Source organism: Pithys albifrons, chromosome 1, assembly GCF_047495875.1.
Source record: "Pithys albifrons albifrons isolate INPA30051 chromosome 1, PitAlb_v1, whole genome shotgun sequence".
NCBI classification, from domain to species: Eukaryota; Metazoa; Chordata; class Aves; order Passeriformes; family Thamnophilidae; genus Pithys; species Pithys albifrons.
In genome coordinates this window covers 69,459,807-69,485,752 of record NC_092458.1, presented here as the reverse complement: position 1 = coordinate 69,485,752, position 25,946 = coordinate 69,459,807, and the positions used below count along the sequence as shown (strand labels likewise).

Below are 25,946 nucleotides of genomic sequence, written 5' to 3'. Positions count from 1 at the left end.
AAGTAGTCTTTTTTTTCACTTCATTAATACTGTAACCTTTTTTTTTTTTAGGTTTAGCATATAAGAAGCTAAACAGGATAGGTGAAGCCTTGGATTTTTTTCTGAAATTCCATGCAATCCTTCCAAATAGTGCCCAAGTCCTTTTCCAGATAGCAAGCATGTATCTTTTTCTCAATTATGATAAGGAGTGGTGGTTTTACTAAACTCATTTAGTCTGAAATACGTGTTTCAACCATGACAGGGTGACTTAGAAATTTACTGTGGTGTCCGTTATAGTAAGAATGATGTTTGTGAAAATGAGACCAGAACTTAAACCTTCTTGAACGTTTCCAGTGAAGCAAGTGAAAAAATACATTAAGGCTGTTCACTTTGCAGAGAATGAGTGATTTACGTTCAGTATTAAATTGTGTCCTGGAATATTTAACATGCTGCTGATTTTATTATGAAAATAATACAGCAGATATAAGCACAATTAAGTAAAATACTTAAGAAAAAAATTATAGTTAATGAATGTAAAGTTCTCTTCTGAAAGCTGTTTTCAGATTAGTTAATGTATGTGTAAGAAAGTAATTGTCTCCCAGCACCACAAAAGCTCAACAGATTGAAAAGCTGAGGAGGGATTGGCTTTGCACATCACCAGTGATATTCTATACTATGAATTTCTTTAACAATTCTTATGAGGATGTGCAAACCATAATAAAATCCTCCCCAAGGCAGAACAAATTCTAGTTGCTGTACAACACTTTTAAGAATAGTGTAGGTAATAAAAATGTGTTTTGATCAGTAAAATAAGTAACCTCTAAAAATACCAAGTACTCTGACCTCTAGTCCTTGTTGTACAGCCCCTTTACAACAGTGTAAATGGCCCAACAACTCCCAGTTCCCATCTGGGAAAGAGCTTCTCTGTGTAAAACTGCTTTCCAGCAATATTCACAAGCTTTTTCCATGACAGGTAGGATGCAGTAGAAACTATAAAAAATGGGTTGGGCAGTAGCTCCAGCTTACACTGCTGAGAGCTCTGAGCCATTGTGCCCCTCAGGGGTGACTGCAGAGGGAAGAGCACCCTGCATCTAAAGCTGCCTCCGTTCTCTGGACCAGAATTGTGTATTGTGCTTCTTAGACATACAGCAGAAAATCTCATGCTGGCAAAAGTCTGTTCTTGGGAATAGCAGTTTTACCTTATCACTTATGTTAGAACAAAATGTTGTTAGTATGAAAAAGTGTGTGTGTGTGGCTCGGCTTCGCGAACGAAGATTTGGGAAGGGCTGTCCCCACGTGGGTGTGCCCTTCCAGCCTGTGCAGTGGATTTTAGGTGAGGCTCAGCGTGCGCAGAACTGGCCCCACCGTTTTTTTAAGTCCTGAGGTTCGTCTGCCACGGACGAACGAGCTTGGACAGTGCCAGTGAAGTCCTCAGGACTAGAACCTACAGCACCCGGCATTTCCCAGGAGGTCTCCCATCCAAGTACTAATCTGGGGCTGAATCCAGTTGTAAAGGCTACAAATCAATGACCTGGTTCTCGTACTTCATTCTTATAAATGAGAAAGTCAAAGTAAAATCAGTGTCAGAGAGAGAGAGGAGAAGTGAACCCAAAGTTCTATTGAGCCCAACCTGGTTTTAAGGTGAAAGAGCAGCCAGAGTCTCTGAATGTTTTTCTTCCTTTAGCATAATAAAAATACTTTCTGAGGGAAATGAAATTATGAAAACAATGTGAAAAGAAAAGAAAGCCAGTGTATCTCCACACTACAGTGACTGGCGTCTGTTCAGCATATGGATTGCATTATGTAAAGTAATAGAAATTCTAAGTAAATCAAACTACCATCCACGTCAGTCCTTGACTAAAGAAAACTCAGATATGAGATCATGGAAGATCCCAATCAAGCCATAGAGTGGCTCCTGCGGTTGATCAGTGTAGTGCCAACTGATCCACATGTGCTTTCAAAGCTAGGGAAATTATATGACAATGAAGGTGATAAATCCCAAGCTTTTCATTATTACTATGAGGTACTTGCTCTTATGTTGCTTTTTCAATGCTCTTTATAATAATTAAAGAAAATTTTGCCATAGCTTCCTGTATCAAATTAACAATTGATTAAGATTTTTAAAATGTCCTCCAGAAATAAAAAAAAATATATATTAACAAAATTAACAAAATCTAATTTTTGTAGTCAGATCCTAAGGAAACACATAGCCCGTATTTCCATGTGGATACTGACCTCAGACTTTTGTGTTTCTTTATGTTGTTGTTGTTTACATTGACTTGTAACAGTTTTATTTTAAAATATAATCTGGGACAAACCAAAACCCCAATATAGTAAATTTATATAGTAAAATATGTAAATTTAAAGGTGTGTGTGATGTGACTGAGTTTGTTGGAAGCTATATCTGTATAGTAGATATGGAGATACATATATGATGTGTTTATGTGTGTAAGTGTAGATATTTTAATGGTATGGCTATACATTATGTATACCCAGTTGCCTAAAGAAGGGAACCATTTTCATTTCAAACCACCTGTACTATTGTCTGTAGTTTGGAGAGATTCTTCTATTTTAGAAAACAGACTAAGATGGGAAATTGCTTTGCTGCAATATAAGGGTTCTTTTTATTGGTGTGAAGTAAGGATGATCAAAGGCTGTGCTGCAGTCTGAATTACTGCTTGAGTTGTGCTTGATGATAATTTTGCTGCCTGTTTCAGTGGAAATTTCTAAAAAGCTGAAAATGTTATTTATGTACATATGTGTAGAAAAGAATACTTTTAGGTGAGTTTTCCATCAGACTGATGTGAATATGGAATTGTACATGTATTAGTTAGCATTGTTTAACGTTTTAGATAACTTACTCATATGTAGACATGAGCTAAGTAATGTTTTTGTTGTTGCAAGCTATTTAAAATAGTATTTCAAATAAGGCTAGATGGAAAATGTGACAGACTCATCTCAGGTAACTTCTAAAAAGCATTCTGCAATTAGAAAACTTGGTCTGCTATTTTTTTCCCCCATGATCACTTATTATACACACTACTTCCATTCATTTGTATTACGTGTTTTGGGCATCTGGAGAATTAAACACTTGAGTAAGATATTCCAGAAGTACCATAAAGATCTTGTTTATCACTAAAATTGTGGGGGTTTTTCACCTTTCCTATTTTGTCAGTCATACCGGTATTTCCCTTCGAACATTGAGGTCATTGAATGGCTTGGAGCGTATTACATTGACACCCAGTTTTGTGAAAAAGCCATTGAGTACTTTGAAAGAGCAGCGCTTATCCTGTAAGTAGCTATTATTTTATGCCTACTCAGATTTGTGATCAGACATCTGTAAGTATACCTAGAGATAAATCAGTTGGATAACATTAATAATACTGTAAGCAAACACTGGAGTTAGGAGGATTTGTGATGTTATTTAATTTTCTCACCTTTGTTCATTTACAGTCTTTTTTTGCTCTTACTATGCAATTTTAATGATAAGTAAGATCCTCCATTGTGCCCAAGATGTTGTTAGGTATTAGACCCTGTTTTTCTCTGTTATCTGCCATTAAACACAGCTACAAAGTGGGCAACAGCTCTGCAAAGCCACCAAGTCTTCTTTCTCTATGACTTTATGTGGAACACTTCCTTTCTGTTATTTTGTTATGTGGTGATTTGTTGGTTTAGATAAATGCATGTTTTAGCTGTTCTTGCTGCATTTGTACTTTTCACATCACTTCTACTTCATAAAAAAGCTATTACAAATAAGGTATATAAGTAAGCAAAAATGTGCATTGAAGAACTACCAGTGGTCCGTGAAAATAAGTTGACAGGTTCAATTGATGCTGATAGAGATGCCTGAAATATACTGAGACAGTTTGGCAACTTAGTTGCTAAAATTTTCTGTTAGCAAAATGTGATGCAGTTCAGAAAGTATATAGGCCATATATATTTTAGTTCAGAAAGGAAACTAACAAGAGAATGGTTAATAAATAAAATTTGATCAAATTGAAATCTGTAATCCAGAGTTCAAAGATAATTCTAAAAAGACATACATTTGGTCTTTTTATGTGGAAACAATTATTTATCTGTAGGCTCATGAAGCATTTTGTGTTAATAGACCAACTAAAATTCATGGAACTAAAATTCACTCAAATAAGTGTGAATTTCTCTATTTTGTGTTTTAGGAAACCTGTCAAAAATCAGACTAAGCAAAACTCTGTTATTGCTTGTCTTGTGATGATCTAAAATTTTACATTCCATGAATCTGAATGACGTGCATGTACAAGATGGCATGTGAACAAAACATTTGTGCAGTATTATTCAAGGAAAAATCATGCTGCAAATAGGTTGTAAGAAATTCAGTAAAAAAATACTAGTTCTGTCTTTAAAACTTTTTAGAGTAGACAAGAATTATAGAAAAGAAAGTCCAGGGTTTAAATGAGAATTAAAAATGAAAAAATAAATAGAAAAACATAGACTTCCCACAAGCGGTGGTATGATTATAAAGAGAGGTGTAAATTAGATAAAAATACACAGTTCTCAGGTTTGCAGTATTCTCTTCCCTATAAATACTGGCCACCTTAAAAAATCGTATTTTGTCAAGCTATGAGATTGCAAATACTGGCATTCATGGCCTTCCTAGAAAATATGGAAAGAAACAGATGAAACTAAAAAGAATTATTTCATGATCTTCTTTTGGCAGAGATCTACATGTTTTGTGCTTCGTGTCTCAGTCTGTGCATGAAGCATGAAGTATGTGGATTGTAAAGTACTTAGGAAAAATTGGCATATCTCTGACAAAGGTTAGTGGTTCATATGTCAGGTCTGCTAATTGTGTCTGGGCACAGAGTCATGAGCAGGAGAAAGACTATAGCATAGGACTGAAAATGAGTGACATCGAGGCCTGAGAACTGGTGCATGATGCAGGGGTAAACTATGTGTAAACTGGGTTGGCTAAATTCTTTTTAGGAAGGGAGTATGCTAGGTGGAAAATTTATTAGTAGTTAAATAGTAGGTCTTCACCAGATGCAGATTATTTTGCTTATTCGTTCTTTGGCAAATGTGCATAATTTTATTTTATTTATATGTAGGCCAACACAAGTGAAGTGGCAGCTGATGGTTGCAAGTTGCTACAGGAGAAGTGGTAGGTTCTGTAACTTACTGGTAACTGGGTAGAGGTTTGTAACATTTTTTTAATCCATTGGAGTTGCTCAGACTGGAAAATATAGGAAGGGGGCTTATAGGAAAGATGGAGGTAGACTGGGGTCTGCAGTTCCAGGACAAAGAGCAGTGGTTTTAAACTGAAAGAGGGTAGACTTACTCTGGACATAAAGAAGAAATTCTTTACTGTGAGGATGGGGAGACACTGGAACAGGTTACCCAGAGAAGTTGTGGATGCTCAAAAAGCCAGATTGGATGGGGCTTGGAGCAACTTGGTATAGAGGAAGGTGTCCCTGCCCATAGCAGGGAGGCTGGAACTGGATGATCTTTAAAAGTCCTTTCCAACCCAAACCATTTTACAATTCTTTGATTTGTTTTGATTGATGTTTTAATTTTTTTTTTATCTTTTCTGACTGATGTGAATATTGGTCTTATAGTTTAGTGAACATTCAGTTATGTATGCTTTTGTTACAAGTTTTCTGTGTATATGTAATAAAACACAAACTTTCTTTTAAGTCCAGGAACCATTTCTGCACTGACTTATGCATGAAACATTCCTTGTGCTGTTAAATAAATAAAATAAAGAAAATAATACAGCATAAATTACTTGATATAAGGTTTTTTGAATGTAATTATGCTACCAACTGATCCAACATAAACAAGTAGTTTTCCAGGTTGCTTAATTCCCTTTCCTTTTCAACAGCAGGTATAATTTTTCAATGTTGAAATAGTATTTGCACCACACAAACAAAAGAGACTCTTAATGTGCTATATTTTCATACTGGGAATATAATACACTGATAAACCAAAAAGATTAGTCTCTTTTCATTTTGCTTATTTCACCACCTAAAATGCATTCAAGATACTCAATGACGTAAATGATACTCTTCTTTCTTCCTGTTCCATTTTGTCCCTCTCTTTATGCTTCTTTAGAACTTTGCAGAATAGTCTTTGTAATAAGTAAGTGCATTTTCTCACTCAGCTCAGTTACTTATACAGCAGTGAGAAAAGGAACAGGACCTGGGGAAGCCAGTGAATTAAGAACAATCAGCACCACCCGAAACTAGACAGATGAAATATTTTTCCAGCAAAGAAACATGGTGGGTTTGGCTGCTCTGTTTATGATTCATTGGCAAAATTCCCGGTTTATCATGTTAACACATAGCACATCAGTTGGATCTCTGCCTCGCACTAGGAAGAGAAAAATAGTGATACCTCAACAAACGTCTTTGTCAAGTATTTTATGGATATGACGTTTTAGATTCACAGGGTCAATCAGTCCTTTCCATAGTCAATCTGAGTCAAAATTGAAGGCAAAAGCCTTAAGGAATAGTTACTACCTTACCAGGTCAAGGCAAAGGAGAGAAACACAACTTTGTACTCTGCTGGAAGGGAGGATAGGCAGAGCTCACCTATTAAATATGTCCGTTTGACCAGTCCATACATTTGCAGTCTCACATAAGTTCTGGTAGGCTTGATACAGCTTGTCCAGTAGTTGTATTATAGAAACGGGGTCTTAGAGAAAGGTCAAAAAAAAAGGCAAAAATCAGGAAACTGCTCTTCATTAGTTCTGTTACTTACAGAGCAATTTGAACTGTTTTCAGATGCTCTTAATTTTTGCTATCAGTATTTAAAGAATGTAAATTTGGTCTTACCAAATTTGGTCTTATGATATTAAGTCAATAACTAAAAAGATTAATTTATATTAAAGTGTATCAATTTCTCATCAGATAGTCTTTTTTATGTTGGAATGTGTGGATAGGAGATGTTTTGTTTGTTTGCAGGTAACTACCAGAAAGCTCTAGAGAAATACAAGGTCATTCACAGAAAATTCCCAGAGAATGTTGAATGTAAGTTGTTTCATTCCGTGGTACAACTGTCAAAGGAAACTTTGTTACATTGAATATGTGTGTTAGTAATCATAGGATGTATTTTTCATATGAAAATATTTTCATGAACTAACATTTTTATTCATGCTAATGCTGCATGTTTTCTGTAACAACACTAAAGTGTGATTTAAGAAATATTAGGGCAATGCTGAAGAAGAGTGATGAAAATAAATTTTAACTGAGTCAGATTGGTTGAATTCTTTCTCATGAAAAATTATGTTACTTACTAAATCTTACTTATGATAAAATATATGTATTTTTACTTCTATTTCCTGCTAGTTGAAACTCCTGCTGTAAGTTTCTAGATATGAAAAAATCTTATTGCTGAGTTTTACTAAAGCCAGACTTTCCAAAAGAACGTAGAGGGTGAGATTTTTTTGCTGTGTTTCTAACTATAGTTGGGCAACCAGTCTCTGGAAAATCTTTGAAGAGTAAGACGTTTTGCAAAATCAGTCACACTTGTACTCTAAATAAAAAAGCCATGTAGAAAATAGAGGTTGTCAGTGGATGTGAAAACATCCTCCTACAACCCACACTCTGCCTCACAAATTCCAAAATATGAGGTTGTTGCCAACAAGTCTGTACTTTTAAATGCAATGTAGGGAGAACATTAATTCAATTTTATTTTCAAATTCTATCCTTCTGCTTTAAAAAATGTATTGCTTTTTAAAGAGGAATCACACAGCTCTCTTGTATGACTGAAATTCAGTACTATAACTCCTCAAAGTTATAAGCATGAGGAGTTCATATTGATCACATGTATTTTGGAGGGGTATTTTAGAATGCAAGTATGTTTCTGAATTCTACAAATTACACAAATGGAGGCAGAAGTTAGACAAGACAATTTAACTGATAAAAGTTTTTGCTGCTGGAGCAATGGTGGTTCATCATCCCTTCGTGACCACCTGCTCCCTAAGCCAGCAGAAAACTAACTTGGCACAAAATGAGTAACACATTAGTGAAAGCTCAGGAGAGTAATGTATCAAGTTGTGCTTGTTTCTGCTTCTGGTCTTCCAAAGGAATGTTGAGAAACATATAGGCATAGCAACAATGTTTTCAGAGTTTGGTATAGTGTCTCAGGAGAATGTTTTTAGGGGTTCTGTTCAATAATACAGTTGATTTTCAAGTCAGATTTGTTGGGATTTTTCAATTCTATAGATAGTACTCTTTGAAAAATCAACCACAGCAACAGAAAAGAACATGTTGATTCACTTTCAACAAAATGCTTTTGATAGCAGCTCCTCAGTAATGTCTTACTATCATTACTATGCTCCCAGCTTGCAAAATATTTTGAAAATGCCAAGTTCTGAACCAGATGAGTTAGTATGTCTCGGGCCTTTCACATATATAAATGGTATTTGTACTGTTTGTGAACACAGACACAGAGAAAATGTTAAATTACCTGCAAAATATCACAGCTTACATAGTGAAATGGGACTGGAGTCACCTTGTGTGCCCAGTTACTTGCATTGTTTGCCATTCTGCACGTCCAGTCCTGTTGGGGTGCGCTTGTAGTTGGACTTGCTTGTAAACTTTTTTGACCAATGCTTTTTGCTTTTCAATTAGGCCTCCGATTTTTAGTTCGTCTCTGCACAGATATGGGGCTGAAAGAAGTCCAGGAATATGAAACAAAGCTCAAGAAAGTGGAAAAATTAAAAGAAATAAGAGAACAGGTAAGTACACAGATGAAGCTAAGATAGTGTTTATGATACTTCAAGATGAAATATGTTACTAACTTCTATAGAGACACTCATGTTTGTGGTTTGGGGAGTTTAAAGTACTGATTAGTCTTTTATCTATCTGAGTAGTTTTTGACCACCAGATTTTCTGTGATTTTTAAATACTAGTGAAAGATGGACTGTGTGGATGTGATGGGAATGCCGGAGCCACTCACATAATTTAATGCCTTTGGAATTTGGTCTTTCCTACTTACTTGCCAGATTTTATTTAATTCTTTATTGTATTTATGAGCCAAGGAATAATGCAACTACAGGGAGAAATGGAGAGCCTAAAAATTTGTCTATATAGGAGAACTTTTTATATAAAAAGCTGCAACATAGACACATTACATAGGTAGAAGTAAACTATTCATGTTAGTGCCAATTTTTAAACCAGAAAAAAAAATTGCATGGAAAAGCGACAGGCTATGAAAGGTATGAGATCATAACTTGTGTTCTGTTCAGGAGAGTGAGCTCACATTTGTGTGTGTGTGCACTCGTGCATTGTTTTCTTACTATTTGGTGATAAAGTAAGATTTTGAAATTAAAAACAGCTGCTTGTTTGAAAAGCATTATCCATGCTGTTGAGCTGCAAAACGTTCAGACTTGCTTTTGCTATCCAGAGAATTGCCTCAAAGCTACATAGTCACAACAGCACACATTAAGTCTTAACTAATTTACTCTGCTCCTAATAACACTTACTGGTCCCATTGGATTCCAGATAATGTGTAAATGCATCCTTAGCAACTTTCACTTAAATTTTCCAGGGAGTCTGAGTATGCACATGAACAGTAGGACATTTTAAAAATTAAACTCACAAAGGGAAACACTGATCAAAGGATTCCAACTTTATGCTACAACCATACTTTAAAGGACTAGCTGAAGTGTATTGGTTTGGATTTTCAGTAAATGTAAAATTTAAAGCACTTGGGAAAATGGACAAAAGAAAGCAGTCTACAGCTGTAGTGGGATTAATATCCCTCCATGTCATCCCATAATTGTATCAGTAGGCAAAACAGATGACCAGATATAAGGTTTCTATTCTGAAAAACTCATAATTAAGAGATGTCTCTGAAGTGTGTTAAGCAGGTTTTCCCTGTTTCTAGGGCGTATCAGTTCAATGTCAGTGATATACTTCATTCTTTGCAGTAACTTTCAACACCTCAGTGCTTTACTTGGGAAGGGTCACAAATGAAACCAGTTGCAACTGGATTATTTTATAGTTCATGAAAGAGGTCCCTGGAGATAGAGAAGCTGTCTGTTTACTTGCATGTAATTATGGCTATTTTTTACACTGAAGGGGTTAATTATGTACCATGGATCGACGAATGTTGAGGATTTTAATGTAAACACCTTTTTTTCCTTTCAGAAAGTTAGACTGTGTTAGGAAATTGTGACATCTCTTCCTTTTTATTTCATATAGAAAGTGGGAGCTTTCCCAAACACATTCCTGTACTTTTCGGTGGGGAAAAACCTACCAGTCGAATATTTAAACATTTAAATCATCTAAGTTACTTGAGATTTTAGTAACACAGAAATTATATTTAAATTATGGGGGATTTTTTCATTCTGACTTCAAATTGCGTTAAGGGAATTCACTGAGTCATACCTGAATGGCAGAGGTGTCAGTGGAATCCCGTACAGACTCATGGTAGGACAAGTTATTGCATAGTTGGTTTAGACTGTTCATACTTCAGTAGTGATCATAATTCAGCCATGGTATGGAAAGCTTACATTTCAGTATTCCTGTTTAGGAGTCTGGTGACTGTATCCTGTCACAAAACTAACCTTCCAAAGCAGGATCATAGAATGGTTTGGGTTGGAAAAGACTCTTAAAGATCATCTTGTCCCAGCGTCCCTGCCATGGGCAAGGACACCTTTCACTAGACCAGGCTGTTCAAAGCTCCATCCAACCTGACATCAACACTTTCAGGGGTGGGGCATCCACAACTTCTCTGGGCAATCTGTTCCTGTGTCCCAGCACCCTTATCATAATTATTTCTCCCCCTTAGCTATCCTTTTTCAGTTTTATCTTGTCCTACCACCACAGGCCTTGGTAAAAAGTCTGTCCCCATCTTTCTTATAAGACCCCTTTAAGTATTGAAAGGCCACAGCAAGGTCTCCCTGGAGTCTTCTCTTCTCCAGGCTGAACAACCCTAACTCTCTCAGTCTGTCTTTACTGGAAAAGTGCTCCAGCCCTCTCCATGGCCCTCCTCTGAGCCCTCTCCAACAGGTCCATGTCCTTATGTTGGGGGCCCCTGAACCGTGCACACAACTCCAGGTGTGGTCTCATGAGGACAGAGTAGAAGGGAGAATAAGGTATCTATGATGGCACTTTTAACTAGTCAAAGCTTTAAAGTAGATCTGCCTAAATATTTCCCTATAGTCTGTTGCCCAGAAAAGAAAAAAAAAAGCTTTTAAATTCAGCCTTTTAAATAAGCCCGATAGTACTGTAATTTAAACTAAACCAATTTTCATTTAAACAGATTAAAAGGAAGTGCTCTAGGTTTAAAAAACAAAACCCAAACCAAACACTCCTCTTGCCTCCCTGGCTCCTCAAAACCATCACCACCAATAAATAGATTTCTAGTCAGCTTTGTCAGCTTCATTCCTGCAGATAGGCCAGTGTTTGCAACCTGAATAAATTCAGTGAGTTTCTGAATGGCAGAAAAATTCTGCCTCTGTGGTTCCTAGTACACTCTTGAGAACCTCTGAAGTCTGATGAGTTGCTTTCTGCTCCTTCTTGTAGCTCCTTGTCTTGGATTAACATCTCCCTCTTTGGCTCTCTTACCTGCCACACTCTGAAAACTCCCAAGTTCCTCCTTAAGGAAAGAAACAACTTCTGCCCCCCAGGGAATCTGCTGACCTAGTTTTCTTAAAAATCAACACTGTTATAGTTGTATAGGAACAGAGACTGAGAGAAGATGTTACAGGATGCACTGCAATTTAGTATGTGGCTGTCCTGTTTCAGAAGTTGAGCATCTCTGTGTCAGAAGCTCAGCATCAGTGTTGTCTTGCAAACAATAGCCCTGCAGTTCCTTTTTTTGCTGTTGGTATTACATCTGGATTCTGTACCCTGGTTTTGGGATGGAGGGTTTTATTTGTCTTTCATTGATTAGGGTGTGTGTGTGGTTTTTTAGTCTTATGTCTACCATCTGGCTTTGGAAATTACTAGGGGGTTTTGTCCTAAGAAGTTCCTTCTGTCATCCATGACCATATAGTCATAAACTATACCATCAAGTTCTAAAATTACCAAAATTTTACTATTTCATCACCCAAGTTTCCAATAGGAATACTGGTTTCAGTTAGCACTAGCAGATACACTGCAATTTCTGCTCCCAGTTTCAGTCTCAGCTATGTTTGCTCAATTGCACCCAGTAAACACAAATGGCTAAATGCTAGTGTAATATACCTGCATTTCAAAGCCTGCAGACAGACTTTATCTTCCTGTAGAAATCCATCAAAATTTGCTATTCTGACATTGTTTTTCTAGAATAAATATATCCACATGGAGTTTTTACCAAAATAAATACTCTGGAGTACTTATTTCCCTCAGTTCTGTAATATGGACAAGTTGTTAAATACTTCCAGCCAAGAATTGGGGAACATCTGTGGAGTTCATTCCCTGTAGAAAGCATTCAATTTTTATTGCAACCTTCATATGTTGGGGCATTTGAAACAGGGGAGTGTTGGGTTTTTTGTTTGGTTTTGTTTTACTTTTTACTGTATTAATCTTCCTTTTTCATATTTCAGTTTAAAAAAGACAGGTAACAGTGTAAAAGTTCACGTGAGCTCCTTGGCACTGATATGTACACACATTACTATTTATTTCCGTTCTGTGAGCTTAATGACTGAAAATGAGGGGCTGAGTGGGTGTGGTGAGAAGCGGTGATGATGGGTGCAAATGTTGGGGGGACTCACTGCCCTTCCCTTCAGGCTTCTACAGCTGGACTAACCATCCCAAATGTCTTTTGCAGTCATGGGAGAGAAACAGACATTTTCAGGGTGGAAACCTAATTTGAATGTCTGCTTTTAGTGTGGGATTACTTACAAACTACTTGCTTGGAACTTTACAGGAATTAATCATATGTTTAAGCTGTAGTGCTTGTGTAACATTTTGGGAGTAGAGTCCTAGGATGTAAATGCCAAGAGGGCACTGTCATAAAGGGACTGCTGCCCTCTGGCAGACAGAAGCTGAGCTTCCATTGTCAGACTTGATGTCAGTCATTCAACATTTGGAGAGTCTGAACATGGTTCTTGAAAGATTGATATATGCTACTTCACTGGAATGTGAAAAGGATATTTAATACAAAATCCAGAGAACATATTTTAGACTTGAGGATTTCCCAAAATAAATAAAAAGTATGAGAAATTCTGGTCCCAGACTGAATTGCTCCAAGACCAGTCCTGGTTTCACACTAGGCTCCATGCTTTCCTGTCTGACTCCTGTGAGTTTTGATTTAAGAGTTCTTCCTTTTTCTGTTGGCATGAATTTTGAAAGTTCTTTCACTACTTTGGTGTCATTCCAACTCTGCCAGACTCCATGGTATTTTTCTGGTGAAAAATCAGTGAAGAAGCTTCAGTAATTGACCTGAAGACATGGCTAGGTAGTGTGCACATGTGTTTTAATGAGATCCTGAAGTCATATTTTGAATAGGATGCAGAGATACTTTATTAATAGCTGAATGCTTTAAACATTAAGTTTTTGTACCTATCTATCAAAAAGTCTCTTGCTGAGATGTACCTTCTTGTTATTGACAAGATGTGTGAGAAATTCGGAGTTTTGCCAGGAGAAGCCAAGTCTGCCATGTCATACAGAGGTATTGCTTTGATAAACTGTTAAAGTTTTCAAATAACACTAAAAAAAACACAGCTGGGAGATGTTTATGGTACCTTCCTCTGTACAAGAGAGCTGACTTTTTAAACACAGCTTTTAAAGTGTTTACCTTCACCTTTATCTTGCATTTAACACTCAACAGCAAATTAAGTTTTGCTGTGAAGTACAGTGCTGTGCCAAGAATTCAAAATCTAAGATCCATAGGGTGAATAGTTCTTTTTATAGATTCCCCTACTTCTCCCCTTTGAGTCTTTACAATAATAAAATGCTTGTGGGATTTACAAGATGTTAATAGGCAGAGGCTACTTTGAACTCATGCAAGGAGGGCCATGTTGCCTGTTTTTTCAGCTGCACTTTACAGAGGAACATCTGAACTATTTTTATGCACATTCCTTGTATAAATTTTATCTGAAGAAAAATAACTCATTGAGATACTCTGTTTGAATTTCACAGAACTCTTGTTTTATGTAAACATTGGATTTAACAATGATTTTAAGCACAGTTTTGTGTGTTGAAAGAAAAGGGTTTATTAGTTGCAGTATAGTAAGTCTAGTTTGATGATCTTCTACTGTTTGTTTCATAAGCTAGGTTGAATTTTTGATAATTATCTCTAATATATATTACTAAATGGGTTTTTTTTGTTCTGTTCTTTTCAACCTTTTTTCACTGTTCTGCAGCGCGTTAAGTCTGGCAGAGATGACAGTGCCCGGAACCGCAGAGAAGGAAGTGATGGTAAGTACTCAGTGCCTCTGCTTAAATATGCAATTTGCCAGGATCCTAAAGAAAACAGGTTTTCTGGAAGTGTTTGTAAAAGCCCCTTACATTCTGAAATGCATACAAATATGCATTGAGCAATATGGAAATACTTCACAAATTTTGTTTCGAACATTTTGATTATCTGATTGGTGTATGAAACTGCAACTGGTACAGTAACATGGATTTGGTCTATCATTTGTGTTTTATATACAGATCTCAGTGTATTTCTAAAGCTATATTTCTGCTTGTTTTCAGTACTGTGGACTTGATCATTTTTATCCTGTTAACTTGGTATTTGAACATTTTTCTCTCATTAACTTTGGAATATTTGCTATAAGGAAAAGTTTGTTATAACAGAACATATAAGCCATGAAAAACAGGAATTCATTGTTTCTTTATTTAACATGGAGGAAAGTGAATTTTGTGCCCACCACCTAGTCTGTTACGTTAGATATTTGTTACAAGTTCAAGAGACTGTTCTGTGCAACCACCTTCATAATAAGGATCACATTCCCTTACTATCTTTGCTCTCTTCCTTCCCCCCTTTCCAGTATAGCAGAATTGGAGTACTAGAGTCTTCCCTAGAGGAAAGCTTGCTCTCAGACTACTAAGTCTCTGCTTCTATAGCTTTACAATGCTGACTTCCACAAATATAAAACTCTTGCAATGTAAGTCAGGAAACTGTCCTGCTTTGCCTTTTCTGTAGTAGGTAGCCTGCATACTGCAGAGCTAATGATTTTTCCCTCCCATTATTTTAAATTCATGAAATGTTAGTAATGTAAACTTACCTCTTACCCACTGGTACTCTAAGGAAACTAGCACACTTCAAGCTACTTCAGCCACCTGGAAAAAAAAATCCATATTTTGACCCCTAAAAAATGGTTTCTCTGTATTCTCCTTTTGGTTTATCTTAATATTGATGGGTCTTATAAAAAGATATCCCCCGTAAATTCTCGCCATTCTTCCCTTCCTTTTACAGAGAAATAATTTATGACTTTTTTTCTTATTTAGTAATTTTATTTCTTAAATATAGCAGATATTTTACTACACTTATCAAATCCTATAGTGTCATGAAAATCAGAGAAATTATTAGTGTAATCTGAAGATAACATTAGAATGTTATTCTGTTTATGAAGAGTGCTCTCCTGGATTCTCTAAGGGTTGAGTGAGTGTTGGGGGTTTAAGAGAGTTCTCATTCCTTTTTCAGCTCAGTAGTTTCACTAGAGAAGCTTTTAAATCGTGTCTTGATCTGTAGAAGAAACTCCATTCACCTGGCGTTGAATTTCACCTGTTCTGAGCCTCAGGCCAAAGTAATTCTTGGAGTGAAATTCTTTAACTTGGTAACAGAGAGGAATGAAAGTTTTTCTGGTCTTACCTTTGTTACATTAGCCCTGTGATCAGGCAGCCAGCTAGAGGTGCCAGCAAAACATCAGTGTGAGACAGGATTGGTCCCTGTTCTCCATCCTAAAGTAGGATCCACTTTAGCTTGTAATAAATAGAAATGAAGAGCAGCATTGGTAGCAGGCAAGGATCTTTACAGCTGCACAAAACATTGCATCAGGCATGTAGGCAAAGAACATAAAGGGTCTCTTAAATTACAGCTCTATTTTGTAATTATCCCTACCCTCATTAGTGAAGAAGGGGAATATTATCAGGAGGGAGTGAGTCAGTCATTTAGCAAAAGAAGATATAAATACTGATCAAGCTGAAAGCATGCCAAGACAACACTAATCCCTCAGACTACTAGTTTGTCAATATTTCTTTTAAAGACAGAAATATCTATGGAAATTTGTCCTTTTTCAAATTAAAAAAAATTAAAAAATAGTATGAGAAGGTAAGCAGGGTCAGAATTGACTTAGAATATGCCCTATCAATAATTCTTAGATTGTCTCTCAAGATACTATGTCAAGGATATGAAAGAATGGGAAAAAACAGAGTCTGGGAGCAAGTCTGTATAAAAGCACGTTTGAGAAGTCTTCATTATACAAATTCAGTGCCAAAGATCCAGCCTTTCTGGAAATGACTCGGCAAACAAGCAGAGGTACAAAGAAGGTCCTGTATTGAGCCTGGAGTTAACTTGTCTGCTGGGATTCTTAATTAAAAGTTGTGGTGAGATGTACTACTTACATGTATTTTTAGAATTAGTCAAAGGTACATTTTAGCTGGTGATGTTGACTCTGGGAAGCCTTATCGGTGAAGAAACTGCACCCTAACAGCATCAGATATTAAGGACTATGTTGTTGTTTGTCTACCTTTTACTGAGGATTACTAAGAGAAACTTGAAGACCCAAACATTTTATTTTGTCCACTGTTTGGCGTTATTAACCTGGGATAGGAGCTGTATTTTGCAGTTTAATAAATTTCTGTACATGGCCTGTGTCAAGACACATGTGAAATATAAATATGGGTTATTTCATAATTTTAGTATGCTTTTGATAAACAAATTACTTCAAAAGAAGAATTAAAAAATTTTGTATACATTTTAAGATTAGTCTTTTCCAGTGGCGTTGCCAAGACCAAAACAGATCATTTTCCTACACTGTATGAGGGATTTGCCATCATTACTGAAGCCAGTGAAGCATGGAATCCTCCTTAGTTTAGTACTTACTAGCTAAGTTAAAGTACTTACTAGCTAAATGAAGTGTGTATGCATTCCAAATATTTTAGGTATGATGCCTGTTTTATTTCTTTCTCCTTACCAGCTCGCTATCCCCATACTTGGTGGCATTCCCAACAGATTTTCCCCCCAAGTATTTTGTCCCTATATAGGTATTTATATTGTGAGAATTAATAATTCAGACTTCCATGTTTTAGGAAATATGATCTACAATTGCTTTTAAAGAGGGAGCTAAGAGGAAAGAGAACTAACCCAGCAGGATTGGTATTTCACAGAGTGTCCACTACTTTGCCAATATAAATTAAAATAGAAAGTGTGTGAGATGCACCAAAGCACAATTTGAACAATAGGATTGTATGTGTATGTATGCACAGCCAGACTTTGCGAACGCAGATTTGGGCAGGGCTCTCCCCACGTGGGTGTGCCCTTCCAGCCTGCGCAGTGGATGTTTAGGTGAGGCACAGCGTGCGCAGAACTGGCCCCACTGTTTCAGTCCTGAGGTCCATCTGCCACGGCCGAGCGAGCTTGGACAGTGACAGTGAAGTCTTCGGGACTGTCACAGCACCTGGTACTAACCGGGGCTGACCCTGCTGAGCATCCGAGATGTGACGGGATGGGATGGCAGGGAGGCATTGAACTGCCAGGGGATGGTCCCACTGAGACTGGAACTCAGGTCCTTGGGATTCAGAGTCCAGAGTGCTCTCCTTTACACCACGGGACCGCCCTACAATAGGATTAATGTATGGATGAATGGTAGACAGAATAGAAACAGGGAGACCAAGAAAATTGACACCTCTATCAATGTCAGTTGAAGTCTGCTCTGGTTTTGTGAGGAAGAGAAGCATTAAATCTGAAATGCCTCCTGAAAATTGAACACATTTGTCATTCCTATTATAAAAAGTGAATTTTTCTGCTCTCCACAAAAAGCAGATGACATTGATACAGTCCCATTAAAATTATTCTTTTTAATTTAAGAAAGGAGAAAGAAAAAAAAAACAAAGCACCACAAAACCCTGAAGGAAGCTAACAGTACATTTTAGTTTAGGCAGTTCTCAAAGATTTCCTTTCCAATAATCTTTTCTTGTTTTCATGCTCACTTTTTTGTGTTTTGCAGATATATGATGGTAATATCCAGAATTTAGAAGTTAGGACATTGTGGTTTTTACTACTGTAAGAGATTTGTACTGTTTAATAGCATAGTGCCTTTATACATAGAGATAATGAAAAGTATGGACTTAAGTAATACATTACCATAAGCAGTGTTTACTTGGTCTCTGCATTTGCCCAGCTCTCTGAATGGGGAGTTTTGTAGTGGATGAGAGGAGCCATGGAGTCTCGCAGCCCAAAGAAGCAGTGTTGAATTCAGAAGATGAAAGGCTGAGCACTTTGCAGTCTCCTTGTTACCTAAGCCTGTCCAGATGAATTTGGAAAGAATACCATGTGAGAGTAATTTAGGTGTCTCTTCCCTTTTTCGTTTCACTGGTGCCAGTGTCAGTGGAGAAATGGGTTTGTCCATCCCGTATTCAAACACCTCTTACCATCCCTTAGGGATCTCCTCACACAGTATGGAAGGAAGCACATTAGAGATGTCAGGGCTATAGGCACCCCAGATAACCTCGACTGTGAGAGAGGCAAGAGACTTTTTTGTTGCCCTGACAGCCAGGACATCTCAATCACTTATATTTTCTAGGCTTTGTGTGCCTCTTGAAGCCTCATTAATTACAAGTCACTTGGGATGGTTGGCTGTGTGTGCAAAATAGAAAAAAAGTCTTCTTAATAAACAGATAGGGAAAATCTCGGAGTGAAGAAAACATTATGTTTTCTGCTCTGGACTCACCTAAGGAGTTAGCTGAACTGACACACCACAAACTGTTTTCATTCAACACAACTTCAAATCAAAATAACCTACAGTGGAGTTAAAAATTGCATTACTTCCCATGCTGTTTCACAGTTTTAATATAATATACTGCCTTCTACACTGAACTTACTGTTTGGTCAAAACAATGCCCATTCTTCTCCAAAGATGGTGTCTTCACTCCAAATATGAAAGATACACAGAGCTGCACTTAAAATACATTCTGTATTTAGTGGAGCATTAGCCCACTGTGCACTTTGTTACATAAACATTTTACATAGGAGGCAGATTAGCAAACAACTGTACCCCTTTTCATCTTTTTCTGATGAATAAAATGGTACTAAAAATTGTAATTTACTTATTTTGTGATACTGGAGGAATTTCCAGTGAAGTAGTCTCATCACTATAATTGCAACTAGTGAAATTCAGTTAAAAAAATAAATACAAATACCATGGATTTTAGGAGTTGGAATAGAGAGAGGTATCACGCGACGTAGGAAGTACAAAAACACATAAAAATATTTAGAATCTATTTTGCTAAAATAGGATTCTTACAAAAAAGGATTACTTTTGCGGTATGTTGCTTTATTCATTTTTCTGCCATATATAAATAACCGGTTTTTAAAATCTAAGTTTTATATTTTTATTTTTCCCTTCCAAATTCTATGTGGAGAAATCAGTTCAAATTAGTTTTTTTAAGACATTGAACAAATTTAAATGAATGAAACATATTATAATAGAATAATTTAAATATCCTAAGTATAATATTGTGGCTCTGACTTTTAAATAGATGAGAGAAAAGAATGCACTGTAAAAGATACCAGCATGCAGAGGGTATTATCTTTGTATGCATAGTCCCCAGTTAAGGCTGCTGAGGGGAAGATATCAGCATGATAAGTATCAAGTATGATCATTTTACAGAGTAAATGTATTTATAAATCAGATTTTAAAAAATATATTGACCTACTCTGCTCAGTCAGTTACTGTTGCTTTTTCAACTGAAACCTGGAGCCATTTTCCTCCAGTCAGTTTATGTGTGTGTCCACATTGTCACATTTCAGAGTGAGTACACAGGGATTGCCCTCCATTTGAACTACAGTAATAACATAATAAATAAATTAAAGCATAATATGTAAATAAATAAGGAGGAGGTATTGATTGAAGTGCAGTTTTCTTTAGATACAGAGAGCAGTTTAGTTCAGCAGTGGTCTTCCATTATTGAAAAGCTGCCTTGAATTAGCAGCATGTGTTTGTACAGTTAATGTAGTGCAGATAGAATGAATTTGCAGTTTGAGAAATATCTACCTGTAGTCCTTTGATTGCAGGTGCAATCAGGCAGACATTAACACTCAAAGCTGTGCTGGTAGTAGAGAACTACAAATAAATCTTTTCATCCAGAGTTTTTATTACTATGCTTCCTCCTGATGCCTGAAAAGTCTGTAAAAAAAGACTCCCAAGCCAAATTTTGGTAGGAGATAAGAGGGTAATTACTTTAAAGAGCACCCAGACTCACCCAGGAACACATCAACACGCGCGTGGGCCAGCTTTAATTTCCGTGGCTTTTATAGCATTACCCATCCAATCATCACGTTACACATCTCCAGTTCAACCTTTTTTCCTGCCCTGGTCCCACCCCTGTTCCAACCCCCCAGGAACTGAGTCTGGGGTCGGTGAGACCTCCTCTTCATCAGTCCTCCTCTTCCTCGGGCTTTTGGAGTTCTTCCATTGTTCTGACTACTGGGTCACTCTGCCCTGTGTTTATGTCTCTTTTTGATATTTTTCAATCTTCTACCTTGAACAAAAGGCTGAACAGCTAAGGAATTTGAACTGCCTGTTCTGGGACAGGGAGTAGTGATAGAAAGACATTAAACTCAAGCTGCTAGAAATCTACTTTGCTGCAGCTACTGTGTTTCTAAAATCTATAAAATGTGAAAATCAAAATTCAAAAGCCCTTCTTGTATCAGTCCCCATGTTAGCTTTGTTTTCTTCTGTGTATTACTTTGGTGAGGTTTAGTTTCATTCCCATAATCCAAAAGCTGAAATGTATAGAAAATCTTTTTCCTGGGTGGGGTGAGGGCAACAGGGAATGGTGAGTAGAAACTGTAAAACTCACCTCCTGAAGGTATCCATGTCTGTGATAAAAAGCTTTAAAAACAATTCCTTCCCTCAAGTTCTCTTCACTGTAGGATACCAAAATCGTGCAGTCTGCATTGCAAGCTTATATTCCTTAACACTTCCAAATTATGTGTGAATGTGTACTGAATAAAAGCAAGTAGATCATTTATTTGCAAACAGAACTACAAAAAGTAATTTTGAAATGGGATTTAAACTTCTGGCACATCATGTTACATGGTCAACAGAATTTTTAATAGCTGCCATATTGGCAGGCAAATCCTGTATCCCATGGCAGAGTGTCAAGAAAAGCTTTACCCCAAATGGCTCAACAACTGGGACATTCCTCCTGAAAGCTGGAACTGTGGGTTTGAACTCCCTCAGGTGAAGGAAGGCATTGAAGCCAGACCTCTGGCTTCCTGAGCTGCTGTCTGACATCTCCGTGCAATGCAGATGTTAAGCACCTCTGGATGTACTTACAAAGAAAGGAATGATGCTCCTCTTCTGTGTTTTTAGATGCATTCAGGGCATACTGCAGTCCATAGAGACTTGATGGGGTTTTGCATATTAGCCTAATTTAAAGTAGCTGTGGGCTGCTGCCAGCAGAGGTGTTACCCTTCCCTTCACTCTTGCTGTAGATACAGTGGTCATATAGAGGTAAGGTGACCTGCACTACTTTGCTGATCCACCTGAGAAAAAGTTTTCATTAAGTTTTAAATGTATCAGGAACCTGCTCCAGCATGGCCTGCTACCACTGGACAGCATAGGGAGGGGGATACGATGCAGGGCAGGAAGGGCATGGTGCTCCTGTCTGTGGCGAGTTGGGGCTGCACTAGTGTGTTCAGAGGAAATGAAAGGTGGAACTTCTTACCCCAAGTTCTTACAGATGCAGAAATTTTGGTGTCTTAAGAGAAGACTGAACGGTTCCTGGAGAATAAATCAACCTGTCTCATGATTAAACACCAAATGCCACTACCTTTCCCTGACCACACGCTTGATTTACAAAGTGTTGGAAGCTATGAAATTTTCCTTGGAGAGATACTGTATATGTTTGCTCTACTTATGATGCTCTTCCCCCATCGTCTTCTGATCTTTTGTATGGGCAGTAAGTCAGTTGAGCTAGATCTTTAATCTAGTAAGGCATTCATATGTTCTTTCTGCTTAGGTGTTGAGGACACTGTGCCCATAGACACCTACTCTTTATAGTTTTTTCCCAGAGTGTGTTTAGTCAAGGTGGGAGGTACTGATCAAGTAACTTGGAGCTTCTGGAAAGAACAACCCAACCCCTCTCAGCACTTCTTCTCCTTCCTGTTCCTTTTCATGTGTTCTTGCTGCTTTCTTTGCATTACTTTTAGCATTAATCTCACCCTGTGGTGAATTGGTTCAGTCCATTAAACACAGTAAATAATGTGTTTGGGCAACTGTATCAAGTCTGAATCCTAAAAAACTGTGTTTGTGTAAACAGCTGCATTTACTCACTGTTACAGCACTCACAATTCCATTGACTGTATTGGTTCACAAACAGAAAGAGGAGCTTGGGTTCCAGAATCACATGCTGATCCACCTGCAGGCATGGCCATTTTGGACAACTCAGTCACAGCAGTATGTGCTGCTATGAAAGGAGATTCAGAGCTGTGGAAGGAGGAGCAGCTGGTCAGGTTTAGATACTTAAGTAGATGGAGAGAGAAAAGGAGAGGAACATTGGCTCAGATTTTAGACTTACTGCCTCATTCCCTAAAACTTAGGGGTCCTGGGATGTCCAAGAAAGCCTCTGTTTTCAATTTTGTGTTTTTAGGGCAGTGAGATATAGAGGTAACTTGTGGGTATTGAGTTTATCCCAGCCAGTTTTGTTTGTTTACCATCTGGGTTTTTTCCTTCTTTTAGTTAATATAAAGTGTTTCACCTTCCTTTGGTAGTATCAGTAAAACTCACGTGTTTTCCTCCTTCACAATAGAAAACTTTTGATGTACAATCTTCTTCCTCTTTTGTTTTTATTACACCCAGTTCTTCCTTTCAGTTAAACCTGTGGAGTTTCTTTGACTAGTTCAGTCTTTCTCTAGAGCAGTTTCTGGTGTCTTGTTCTTATCTTTGCATCTCTTTACTGCTTTTTCCAGTTTTAATCATTATCTTGTAAATTATTTGTTTTCCATTGCACAAGACTTTGTGCCTACTTCTGTCCTACTCCTTTTCTCCTTGTTACCATTTTGTATTTTCCTCTACACTGTCCTCAAAACATTTTCATCCACACTGTCTTTGAGGCTCAGCACTCACCTCCATGTTGCACAGGCCTGTCCAGAGTCCACTGAACTCAAGGGGCAGCCCTTCTTGTAATTTCACAGCCCTTTGGTTGAGCCCCCTCAGTGAAACACAGGGATTTCTCTCCATTCCTTCAAATCCTTTGTTAAGTATTCACTTCTTTCATGAAGCCTGTCAGTAAGAATTGGTCTGAGGGAGGTGGATGTGCATTAAAATACATTTTCCCTGCTTTGAAATTTCAGCTGTCATCTGTGTCTTGTGAACTTATTAACAGTTTGACATATGTGACCGTACGTATTAGATCTTTCTTGGAGCAGAGACATTGTTTTCCAATTTAGGGCTGAGCAAACAGAAGTCTGAAATAGTATTTGTAGAGAAATAAAGGTTTGTCACCTTTGTAGAAGTTTGGCTTCTTGGATTTTTTCTTTTAATAATAACAATATTTATTAAAATAACATTTATAGTAAATAAGACAATGGAAATGTGTTGCCCACTCCAGACTTTGTAATTAATGTTTACTGAGTGAAACCCATCTTTCCTCCTTAAAGATGGAAGACTTTTAGTAACAGCATTGTTTGGTGTTGTAAATGAGCATGTTTGTATTTGGCTCCATGGCATGTCCTGCCTTGTAAATACATCAAGTCAAACTCAGATGTTTTCTCCTAGGAGAAAATATATTGCATAAAAATTTGTTGTAGCAGATGAGATTGAAAGCTTGCCATGAACGTGAAAAAGAGATTCAGAGGTGAACAGAATATTTAAAGTGTCTGGAATACTGCTGTGGCAAGAGAATGTTAATCTGATGATGTCTGGGCAGGAGGCAGCCCTCGGAGCCGACACATTCCTTGGGGCCCCGCTGCAAACTGAGCTGCCAGCACAGTGTTTACAGCAAGATGCAGGGCCAGGATAGTCTGTATACATGAACTGTGCCCGCCTGCCATGCAGACAGCACATGTCAAATATACCCTTGCCATCAGAAGCAAAGTTAGTGTTGTATTTAACCTTGACAGTACTGAGCAGGTGGATCACACAGATATATTGGTGAGCACACAGACATATGAAATGTACATATACACTGTAACGCTGTTTATATTCATTGTGCTTATTTTAACTCCAAAATGTGACTGTAATTTATAAGCAACTGAAATGTCAGCATTTGAAGCAGAAATATTTTAAGGCGCTTACTCCAAAGTAAATAAGGCTGTATATATTTTTTAAAAGCATTCACACACACGTGTATGGACACAGTGTCCATTATGTTTTAACAACCACTGTTACAACTGAGTGCTGTGTCTGTCATGAAAAGACGGTTTCATCCAAATCTTGTTTGACAGATAGTAGTAGCTGAATTGATGTTGTTGTGTCATGATTTCACAGAATATAACAGCATGTTATTTGTCTTCCTGGTGTTTTATTTTTCTGTTCCACAGACAGTAGTGGTACCAAAGGGGAAAGACTGACTGCCAAACTAAAAGCTTTGCCTGGAACAAACGAACCCTATGAAAGCAGCAGTAGTAAAGAAATAGGCAAGTGGACATCTTACACCTTCTTACTTTCCTATCCTTCAGAGAGAGGAGAAATAAAGAGAGAAAAAAATAAGTTATTGGAAGAGCATGTAAAATTAGATAATTAGGGAAATATTTTCTGCATGAAACTGAGATTTTAGCTTCCTTATTCAGAGCTCACTATAAAGTAATTGTAAATATTAAGAAATGTGTCCCACATTAATATTACTTTCAATATGTGTCTGCTGCATCCTTTAAATCAGTTCCTGTGGGTCTGCTGTGATAAGTTCTTCAGTAAAATTGAATTTTCAAAGGGGTTTAAAAACTCAACTCCATGTGGAATATAGTACTTCCTAAAAAGCCATTCCTTAAACAAATCATCACTATTGCTGCTCCTTGCACTTTTCTGAAGTCTTTTTCTTACTGTAGTATAATAAAGAGAAACTTATTTTAAGAAAATAATTAAAAAGAAGGGGAAAATAGGCTTCTGTCACTAGCACTCAGGAACTTTGCTCTTGTGCCCTGCCTCAGTTTCTAAATGCAGTATTTTGTTCTCCTTCAGTATTCATATGCTCTTTCTGGTCTGCATTTCAAAGACACCTTACAGATATGTAGTGCTAAAACCCAGTCTTATGTTTGATTTTGTATGTTTGAAACAAAGCTAAAATTACTTCCAGGTAACCATTTCAAATGTGTTTATTTAAACCCCAGATGCCTCCTATGTAGATCCACTTGGCCCACAAGCAGAAAGACCAAGAACTGCAGCAAGAAAAAGAGCTGAGGAAGATGACTTTGCTGATGAAGAACTAGGAGAAGATCTGCTTCCAGAATAGCCACTCAACATTTTTTTTTAATTCTTGTAAAAGTTTTATCTGAAAAAGTTTCATTCATTATTATTTTGTAGTGTTTTTTGATAAATTGTTTGTGAAATATTTTAGTTATATGGTACCTTACATTAAAAACATGGATTTGAAATTGTAGTGTCTTTCATAATTGATTTAAAAAAAATAAGGTAAGGTTATTTTACTTGTGCATAAAATCTACAGATGTACTCAAACTCATTGCAAACTATATCAAATGCATAACGCTTTTCCTTTCAGAGATAGATGTGATATTAATATGAAACACAGAAACCTCTAAAATTTCACCTTTCAATGCAAAATACCTCAAAGCAATCCTGTATCCTTCATCCAAACCCAGAATTTATTTAAGGCCTGTGAACTGAGTTTCAAAAAATGTTGGATATGACCTTGGTCTTTCTTAAGGCCCCA

General features: G+C 37.2%; 1 protein-coding gene across 4 annotated transcripts in view; it reads left to right on the top strand.

Moving 5' to 3' along the window:
- Positions 1-25,644, top strand: part of IFT88 (intraflagellar transport 88) — a 64,303-nt gene extending 38,659 nt beyond the window's left edge. For all 4 annotated transcript variants that reach the window (XM_071554238.1, XM_071554223.1, XM_071554213.1 and 1 more), the window contains exons 18-26: positions 52-160; positions 1,852-2,002; positions 3,155-3,270; positions 5,061-5,113; positions 6,915-6,980; positions 8,586-8,692; positions 14,252-14,306; positions 24,601-24,696; positions 25,387-25,644. In XM_071554238.1, coding sequence (XP_071410339.1) covers positions 52-160; positions 1,852-2,002; positions 3,155-3,270; positions 5,061-5,113; positions 6,915-6,980; positions 8,586-8,692; positions 14,252-14,306; positions 24,601-24,696; positions 25,387-25,508 — 875 coding nt within the window. In that variant the 3' untranslated portion in view covers positions 25,509-25,644. The remainder of the gene's footprint in view (positions 1-51; positions 161-1,851; positions 2,003-3,154; positions 3,271-5,060; positions 5,114-6,914; positions 6,981-8,585; positions 8,693-14,251; positions 14,307-24,600; positions 24,697-25,386) is intronic.
- Positions 25,645-25,946: the final 302 nt, after the last annotated feature.